General features: G+C 34.6%; 1 protein-coding gene across 1 annotated transcript; it reads left to right on the top strand.

The window, feature by feature from the left end:
- Positions 1-3271: 3271 nt before the first annotated feature.
- On the top strand, positions 3272-8498 carry LOC110098784. Its single transcript, XM_020825708.1, has 8 exons — positions 3272-3502; positions 3554-3679; positions 3773-4554; positions 4665-4760; positions 4841-5078; positions 5250-5356; positions 5477-5939; positions 6048-8498. Exons 1-8 carry the CDS (start codon positions 3272-3274, stop codon positions 8496-8498), a joined length of 4494 nt encoding a protein of 1497 aa, XP_020681367.1.
- Positions 8499-10221: the final 1723 nt, after the last annotated feature.

Below are 10221 nucleotides of genomic sequence, written 5' to 3'. Positions count from 1 at the left end.
CCTTCTGGATTGATTGCTTCTTGGTTACGTTTGTTCAGGTTCTGATTTTACAAGGTTGTTTGGTTGGAAGTAGGATAAAATGATCCAGATTTATGCAATCTTGATTTTCTCTAATCTATATAACTATTTGGCTTTAATAGAATTTAGGAGATTTCTTTCTTTGTTTTTTTCATTGTCCTTATTTTCCTCTTCTACGTGAGTGTTTTTTTATGTAATACATAGTTCCTGATGCAGGACTATAATGCTTTTAAATGCAGCGATAAGAACTTGTATGATTTCTTGATAAAATAATTATAATTAAAACTAATAGCAATGAAAACGATAAAAAAAATGTAAGAAGGGTAGCTATGCTTAGGACAAGTCACATGCCATGCACTCAAGTAGCGTTGGATGTAAGGCTTAGAACAAGTCGCATGCGAAGGGAAAGATAAGGATGAGCTTCTTGTTGATGGAGATAATGATTTGTTGGATGCTAAAGTGGCTGGGCATTCATATAAATATCTAGGGCTTACATTAGAAGAATACTGGACCAACTCAAAATTGAATATGGATACTCTTCATGCTGCTCTCCCGAAGCTGAATTCCGTGCAGGCTAAGAGTCTAGATGAAAGTTTTCGTGAGGTTTTTATCGGGATGCTAAAGCTCAAGATGGAAAAGAACAAAATTTTTAATGAAATAATTCATTCTTCTCTAGCTACTGACTTCCACGAAGTAAATGTAGTTTAATTATAAGCTATTATAGAATATTGAGTTTTATAGGATTGCTTGGTATTCTTGAAGTAAGATCATGTTTTATATCCTCCTTTGTTTTGTTTTACATACAAGTCTGTGTTCTTGATAAGCTTGTGAATCTTGTATCACTTAATTTATTTTGCTTGTTGTTGTTATCTGTGTAAATTGTAATTTATATATTTTTACTAAAACTTCTCCTTTTTCATTGTTCATTAGTATCTTTTTCAGCTGCATTCAAGAGTTGAGGGTCTCATTCTATTATTGATCTTTTGTGATATCCTATATGAATTATGCCTAGAAATCACATTTAGGCAGATAATTTATGCATTCATTGCAAATGCATTTTGTTTAAAATATGATTTTATTTCTGTTTGTAATTCTCTTCTTTCTTGATAAATTTCATGTTTCTTGCATGGAGGTTGAATGAATTAGCCTGATGCCACATACCTATTAAGCTTTCAATGTTCAATGGCCATAAAAAATGTTGAGGAAGCAGTCTTGCTAAGTGTTTATTTATTTTTTTGTATTAAATAACCTTTATTTGATCTATTATTTATATCAGTTACTGATCTTGATTTTTTGGTACTTTGGTCGAGCTTATTCAACTAAAAACCATATGTTCAATGATATCTCGGTCCATCAGTGTCCGGGAAATTGTATCCTGGAAATGAAATCTTCTATTAAAATTTTAATGTTGTTGTGGATGCATTTATTTGTGATGGAAACCATTTTATGATGCATGCTTTCTTTTTTTGGGGAAAACCGCCTCTATCTATGGGTGGTGAACTTAATATGATGGACATGGGACTATCTTTACTAGTCTCCTGAATCCATAATCTGAGCATTGAATTGTAAGGTTTAAATTTTCAATCCTTAATGGAGTGCAAGAGATATACTGATAATAAAAATGATGAAAAACCATTTGCTTTCTGAATATATGGATGCTTGAGTTTTCAAATTTTTTTGTGGACAATGATCTTGAAATCTAAGCATATTCATACATAATCCTAGCTCTAATATTAAATTCTTGATATCATCAAATTTATTATTTTTTAGATGATCGAGTATGCTAATAAAAAGAAAATATGTTTGCATATGTGCATATTTATATATCTAGGTTTGAAGTAGCTTATTTCGCATGCACATGAGCATGTTGCCTATCAGTTATGTTCGGGTTGATCCCATCCCTAGATCTAACAATAGTTTAGTTTGTTGTATGCACGTTTCACATTAAAATTATTTTGATATATGTATGCAATTTATTTAACTCTATGTTTTTATATTTTAATATATATATATATATATATATCTGTGAGTGTGTGTGTGTGTGTGTGTGTGTGTGTGTATGTTATATGTATGTATATAAAATAGATGATGATGCATGCATGTAACTGTTGAAAATTAATTTATTAAATTAACAACAATTTTCATGAATAATTAGTTGTTTATGAATATTAATTAATTAGGAGAAATAACTTTAAAAAATTAATGAATTTTGTATATTTTAAAGAATAATTTATGGAAACGTAATATACAAGTTTCTTGCTAGTTAATAGTAATGAATGTATTAGTGGGTTAATTAATTACAATATATGGATATTAGAAAAATCAGTGACTATGAATGTATAATAAATTGTTATATGGACAAAAAATATTAATAGATAAATTTCTTAATGGAGTTGAATTTTTGTTTCAGTAATTTATTAGTACTTAATTGTTTAGTTTTTATAAAAAGTTTAGATTTCCTTGTTCTTTACTAACTTTTTTTTTATATATAGCATTGGATGAAGTGAATGTTGATTTTATTAGAGGTGTTTTGAGCTTGTTTATTGATGGTGGGCCTCACATGGTGAGTGCGAGCTATTTGTTGATGCTCATTAAAAAGATATGAATAAATGATATTTGACGATGTTGGCCCATAATATAAAGAACTTGTTGAAGAGCCTTTTAATTGTGATGCTTAACGATTTTATGATTTATTACAATTGTTATGGCATTGTTGCACTAATCACTTATCTATTACAATAAGAATGCTCAATATCAAAGTTGATTTTAATATGCTACATGAATTTTTCAATCAATTTATAAGATTGTTCAAAACAACTAATCCTATAAATGATTGTGTCTCTTATTCTAGAATTAAAAGGATTGTTTGTATTTATCAGTTATGTTGGATATATGAGATTGCATCATGAGAGAATGTGTGAGCCAAATGTATGTCATCCATTAGATGCTAAAGTATTAGAGTTGACTTATGTTAAGAAGGGTTGAGGTAGACTTAAGAAGACTTGGTTAGAAATATTAGAAATGACATTTCTTTATTAGATTTGATTGAATTTAACTTTTAACAGAGCATAATGGAGAAGAATGATTCGTGTAGCCGACCCCACATGGTGGGATAAAAGCTTGTTGTTGTTGTTGTTGTATATTAAGAGTTTGATTTAGAACTACAAAATGTCAGAGTTAGTTTAGTTCTTGATGATTTCATGCCATATATTCCCCTATTGAAGGTAAGGGTAAGAGCGTGCTGGTTGAGAATATGGTTGGGAAGGATTTTATTGGTGGAATTATGAATCCAGGAGTTGCAATACATGAATCATCGGCATCGGACGACTTGATTCTCCGTGTGAACAATTTTTCTGGGGTTCTTGATACACTTAAGGGGCGTAAGATTGGTGATGATCTATCGTCAGCGGAAGTTTTAAAGGAGGATATTTCGGTTGAGGAAGGACCAGTAGAGATGGAATTGCAAAAGAATAAGAGTAATGAGGTAGTTGAAGCCTAGTCGAAGCCAAAGCCAATCAAAATATCGTTTAATCAGAACAATGTCGAATTTTTAGAAGATGGAATTACTGTGAAGCTTAATGCTGATATGGAAGCAAGGAATTCACAGATTTTAAAGAATTCAGTGGTGATCAAAGTGCTGGGTAACAATGTGCCTTTCTCGGTTTGTAGCACCGAATTGAGAAAACAATGAAGCAGGTTTGGAGGTTTCCACTTAACTTCGATTGGTATGGACTGGATCTTGTGTTGATTTCAGTCGAGTGAAGTGGTTGATGAAGTCTTGAATGGAGGACCCTGGTACGTAAACGGATTTATTGTTGGAATGGATAGGTGGTCGGCTGCATTTGATCCAAACACGTTTAAAGGAATCTCGGCACCAGTATGGGTTAGATTTCCATGTCTATTGTTGTATTGTTGGGATGAGGACAATATCGCAAGGATTGCATCTTGCTTGGGAACGCCAATGTATATCGATGGCAATACATTCCGTTGGAGCAAACAGGAATTTGTTCGAGTTTGTGTAAGGATTGATCTGGAGAAAAAGCTACTGAATGGTGTGTGGGTGGATGGCTCTGGTGGAAGGTTCTTTCAACGGGTTGAATACGAGAAAATTGATATACTCTGTTATCAGTGTGGTAGAGTCGGCCAAAACAGAGAGATATGCCCAGAAAATTTATCCATTGAAATACAAAATCAGTCTTTGAAGGAGAAGGAGGTTGGTAACGAAATTGGTGAGAAGAATGTGCAGGAAATTAAATCTTCAGTGATTAGTTCTGAATATGGACCCTGGATCCACGTTCACTTCAATGACAGGAGATACAACAGGGGAAATGTTGTTAGGAAGGGGCTGAATGATGCTAGACTCGACAACTCTTTCAGGGAAGATAACAGTCGGAAGAATAATGCAAAGGTTGATAGAGAAATTATGGTAAATAAGAAGGATATTGTGGAAGTTAATGATGTCCTGGCTCCAGATAGTAGGGATGTACATAGAAAGTCTTTTGGAAAGGAGAACTCGAAAACTGCTATTACCAACAGGTTCGTTGTACTCAGTGAGGATCCTGAAGAAGTATGTCTGGTGGAGTAGGTTAATGATATTAAAATACAGAAAAAGACAGGGAATGTATTGATGCTGAAATCAATCACAGTGAATTGGGTATTTCTAGTGCTGCTGTCAAGGTGAAGTTGGCTAAAGAGTTAAAATCACTTGGACCTGTGAATGTGGAACATAAGAAGAAAAAGAGGTATGATAGGTTGAACCCCAAGAGTGGGGAGAGATTAATTACACCTTTTTAATGTCCTCAATTCTTTTTTGGAATTGTAGGGGGGCAAGGAAAAAAGAAGACTCCTTATATTTGAAGGAAATCGTTAGAGATCATAGTATCTATTTTATTGGGCTTATGGAGACGAAGTTGGCTAGCATTGACAGAAAATACATTGATTACTTGATTGGGAAAGATTGGGAGTACTATCATCACCCTGCTGAGGGTACTTCAGGAGGCATTATGGTTCTATGGAATAGGAATATGGTGTCTTTTGATATAAGGGAGACATCTTCACAGGTAATTGTTGGTAGTCTCTCGGTTCCTAACTTGGGAATTTGGAGAATTGCCACGGTGTATGGGAGCAGAAATTGCAAGGAAAGGGAAAGTTTATGGAAACAACTCCAGGATTGTATGGACGTTACAATTCCCTCTATTATTGGAGGGGATTTTAATTGCATTGTTAACAAGGAGGAGAAGAGAGGAGGCAAAAGGTTCTTGTTCTCTAAAGGACCTAGGGAGATGAAACGTTTTATGGTGAATTCCGATTTCCATGACATTGGTAGTATGGGACCAAGGTTCACTTGGTGTAATAACAAAGAGGGAACCTCTCGGATTTGGGAAAGGTTGGATAGATGAATTTTGTACTCAGTTTCTATTCAAATGCATCCTATGGCTACTATCAAGCATCTTGCTAGAGTAGCATCGGATCACAGTCCAATTGTGCTAAGTATGAAGGATAAAATTTGTGGCGAGAATAAAGTGTTTAAGTTTGAGGACACTTGGAGATCCTACCCAGCTGCAAAGAGTATTGTCTATAACTCTTGGATGAAGAATGATTATGGTGATGAATATAGTATACTCCAAAGGAAGCTCAAACGTACGATGAAGGCATTGTTTTTTTGGAATAGGAATAAATGCAAGAACTTGAATGTATTGAAGGAAACCTTGAAGAAAGAAATTCTTGATCTTCAAAATAGAGAAGCTTGTGAAGTTAACTGGAATGCTGATGATCTTGTTTTGCTAAGGAACAAAGTGCATGAATTAAATGTAACTTTGAGGTGGTTGTCTACTTGGTGGAATCAAAGGGCTAAAGTGAAATGGCATGAGGATGGTGATATCAATTCGAGTATTTTTTTCAGAATTTTGCATAAGCTAGATGTAATGGCAATCGAATTAACCAAGTTAAAGATGAGTTCAATACGATACAAGTGGAGGAGAATCAAATAAGAGAAGGTGTTTACAGATTTTTTTGAGAAAAAATGGCAGCAATGGAATTGTATTTTGACGAGATGGCCATCTGTTGAAGAAATTCAAAAAGTTAATAATGAGGATTTGGCCATGCTTAATGAGGAATTATCAGTCCAGGAATTGCAGATCTCGGTTTTCCAGCAAGGTTATAACAAAGCACCAGGTATTGATGGAGTTACTTCATCGTTTTATAAAAGCTATTGGAGTATAGTTTGGGAGGTTTTGTGGAATGCAGTTAATTGTTTTTTCAAAACTGGTATCTTAAATAGAGAATGGAAGAATACTTTAATTACTTTGATCTCTAAAGTAAAATATCCTTTGCTTCCATCAAATTATAGGCCTATTAGCCTATGTCAGACCAACTATAAAATTGTGGCTAGCATGTTAGTTAACAGATTAAAGAAGGTGATTGACAAGATGGTGTATGAAGAACAAGCAGCCTTTATTCCCGGTAGATCCATTTCTGTGCATTGTCTTTTGGCTCAGGAAATTTTCCATAAGTTCAAGTTATCCAATAATCGAAATGGATTGATGGCTCTTAAATTGGATATGGAACAGGCCTATGATAGTATGGGCTGGTCAACACTTCATCAGGTGCTTAAGTGGTATGGTATTCCTACTCTGTTTTCTAACCTCCTTATGGAATGTGTTGTAGATGTGAGGTTTTCTATCATTATCAATGGAAGAAACTCCAATTGGATTTGTGCTAAAAGTGGTTTCCGTCAAGGATGCCCTCTTTCTCCGTATCTATTCATTCTGTGCTCACAACTCTTATCCAATTCTTTGGAACAAAGGGGGAAAAATCTTGGTATTCATATATCACCTAGAGGTCCAAGAATCTCGCATCTTCTTTATGCAGATGATGTATTGATTTTATCGCATGTTTCTACTACTCTAGCCAAAGAATTGAAGAATATTGTGGAGGATTTTTGCAAATGGACAGGACAACGAGTCAACATCAACAAATCACAAGTTTTATTTGGCAAGATGGTGAGCTACTCTCTAAAGAAGAAGATTACCAGGATTATTGGTTTTAAGGAGGTCAAGGAGATGAAGTATTTAGGGGTCAAGATCTCACTTAGAAGAAACAAAGTGTCATATTTTCAAGAACTATTGAGTATGGTCATGGACAAACTCAATTCGTGGGGTAAGAAATCTTTATCAATGGGAGGTAAGATTACTCTCATTGAAACTTCCTTACTTTCTATGTCCAATTTCTTAATCACTCACTCTTTGGTTTCAAAAAGAGTTTTGTATGAGATAGAAAAACTTTGTAGAAATTTTTTGTGGCATAAGAGTGATGGGTCTAAATGTATGCACTATGTTGCTTGGAGTGAAATTTGCAAGCCGAGAAGTATGGGTGGATTGGGGTTGCAATCTCCTTTATTGAGAATTGGTGCTTTGAGATCTAGATTGGCTTGGAATTTCATTCAAAAAAAGGACTCTTTGTTACACCGAACTATGAAAGCAAAATATGGAGATGAAATTATGAAGGATGATCATAAGGCAATCACATCTACTGCTTGGAAGATTTTGCTGGATGGGAGCAAAAATTTGAAGAAGGCTATTAGGTGGAAGGTGGGAAAGGGAAATAAAATTAGTGTTTTAAATGATGCTTGGTTGCTGGACAAAAGCATCAATCGGTGGCCAACTTATGTGGACTATAATGTGTTGGAAGGAATGTTTGTTCAGCAGCTTTTAACTTCTGATGGTGATTGGAATTTTGAATTGCTTCGTAGGGCATTTCACTCAGAGCTAATTCTATTGATTGTTCAAGTCCTAACTAAGGTTATGGAGGAGGAAAATATAGAATTGCTGAAGTGGTGTTCAGGGAAAACAGTTTATGCACCTGTTTATGAACAAATGCTGAATGACAGATATAATTTTGTTGATGTAGAATACTTCAAATGGCTGCGGAAGCTCAAACTCAGTAAAAAGGTTGAAATTTTTTGGTGGAGGTTAGGCAAGGCTTCAATCCCAACTAACCTATTTCTTAAGAACCATAAAATCTCATTGCTGGATAGTTGTGAGAGAGGATGCCAAGAGGTGGAGTCTTATGAACATATTATGGTTCATTGTAAATATATGGTGGAGATCATCAAGAAGATACAAGAATGGGGTATTATGATCCCTGTTTTTAATTCTTTGGAGGAATGTCTTCATGAACTTAAAAGGCTTTCTACGTCCAATTCTGGAATTGCAAAAGTGTATTGCTCGGTCATTTACCTATCTTGGAAGAACAGAAATTATGTGAAGCATTGTAAGGAGGCATTGCCTGCGTCCTTGGGTGCTTCCAATGCATTGTTTTTAGCTGTTTTGATGTCTACTCCTTATCTTTCTAGCTGGGGTACTAACCTCCTTAGGGAGTCTTCAAACAATTGGTGCCCTCCACCGAAAGAATGGATTAAGATCAACCTAGATGCTTCTTTACTTACTTCAAATCTTGGAGGTATTGGTGGGATTTTTTGAGATCATAAAGGACGACTGATTTGTGCATTTGGCAAGAAGAAGATTCATTGGGATGTGGCACAACTTGAAATGGAAGCAATCTTTACGGTGAAGCACTTTCTTAAAAGCTGGATGATGGAATGCAAGGGGGTGATCATTGAGAGTGATAATGTCAACATTATCCATTTCATTCAAAATTCTTTGAAGAAGAATAATTGGCCTCTTAATTGTGGTGATACGGATGAGGTATTGTTCCTTAATGATTTTAATAAACTAGTTTTCCATTATGCCCATAGATCGTGTAAAAAAGTAGCTAATTGTTGTGCTACTTTGGCATTGAAAAATAGTTTTTCCTTTGATAGTTTTTCTTTTGATAGTATCCCTTCCATATTGACGTGTTTGATCAAGATGGAATGTGATACTTTGAATACTTGTACGTAGTTCTTTTCTTGGTTCTATTAATGCAATGTTGCACTTCTTCAAAAAAAAAAAAAGTAAATGCGTTATTTGCAAAGTGTAGAGTTAATAATATCTTTAGGACAAAGAAATACTTTGCTAGACCTTTTTCTTATAAAATTAAACTATAGTAGAACTTTGATTTTAAGATGATCAATGGGTTTGTAAATCAAAAAAATATTGTGTGCTAGTACTCCATTTGTGTGAGAAGGTCAAAAATATTTGATGGACATATGCCAATATAGATGGAATTTAAAATGGGATGTTAATTTTAAGATTTGGCTTATAATGTGGTATACGATTGAGAAAGAGTCCCTTGCGTTCATTAAATGAAATTGAATGATTTTCTCCAAAAATTTGCCACTCTTTTTCATTAGAGTAAAAAGAAGCATTATAATTATTGTGGTTCCAGCAAAGTGAAAAATTCAAATAAATTAATTGCAAGAGCGCGTTCAAATAAATCCTGACACCAAGTCGAAGTTCTTTGCAGTCGAGACAGATCATCATATTTTGCACAAACAACTCCGAGTTAACACTTATAGGCTTGAGAAACAGTAATTTTTATTTTATTTAAATAGTTAATCCTTCACGATCAAATATAATTATTAGAAGGCGTAATTGCTTCATTATTCACTTTTGTGTGGTTTGTTACTATGATGATAAGTTTTGCGATCAAATGCAGTTGCACTTTGTGGTGCATTGACATGATCCTTTATTTTTTGGGATGTTCCTTTAAGCAAGATCTTGATAATGGTTATTTATGCGGTACCATGGAGGCACTTAATGTTCCACTAGTAGACACTCCTATAAGTTATGTTGTAAATCTTGTAATATTTAAAACACATTGTCCCAGGTAACAATTTTAGGATTACAGACTATGGGATCTCTTCCTTGTAGCTTATGTACTATTTACAGGAATGGAAGCTAGCATATTGTGGCCCCAAAGTCATTGATTATGGAGGTGCTTGTATTACTGCTATGCCTGGCTTGAGCAAGTTGGACCTTTCATGGCAGATTAATCTTTCAGATTCTTCACTCATTCATATAGCTAAGAACTGTCAGATTCTTGTGGAGATTAGATTGATAGGTTGTGAGCAGATAACTGGTAATGGGTGTTTGAATATTTATTTCGGTTCAACTTTATTATTAAGAGGGTTTAAAATTTTTAAAACTACCAATTCACCCCCCTCTTGGTAGCCGTGGGACATTTACTTAGGCTTAACAACCTAATTACTAGACTCAACAATGGGATTTGTTCCTTCTCAGGGCTACTAGTCAATGGAGGACC

This window comes from Dendrobium catenatum, unplaced genomic scaffold (assembly GCF_001605985.2).
Source record: "Dendrobium catenatum unplaced genomic scaffold, ASM160598v2 fragScaff_scaffold_1001, whole genome shotgun sequence".
NCBI lineage: Eukaryota > Viridiplantae > Streptophyta > Magnoliopsida > Asparagales > Orchidaceae > Dendrobium > Dendrobium catenatum.
Note: the sequence above shows the minus strand (reverse complement) of the source record. Positions and strands in the feature narration are given on the sequence as shown.

What these genes read in the sequence shown, in the direction of transcription:
- LOC110098784 (XM_020825708.1), top strand. Translation starts at nt 3,272, where the DNA reads ATGGTTGGGAAGGATTTTATTGGTGGAATTATGAATCCAGGAGTTGCA. An exon ending in AAAACTGCTATTACCAACAG is followed by an intron (nt 4,555 to 4,664) that starts GTTCGTTGTACT and finishes AATCAATCACAG; the next exon opens with TGAATTGGGTATTTCTAGTG. An exon ending in GAATTTTGCATAAGCTAGAT is followed by an intron (nt 5,940 to 6,047) that starts GTAATGGCAATC and finishes AAAAAATGGCAG; the next exon opens with CAATGGAATTGTATTTTGAC.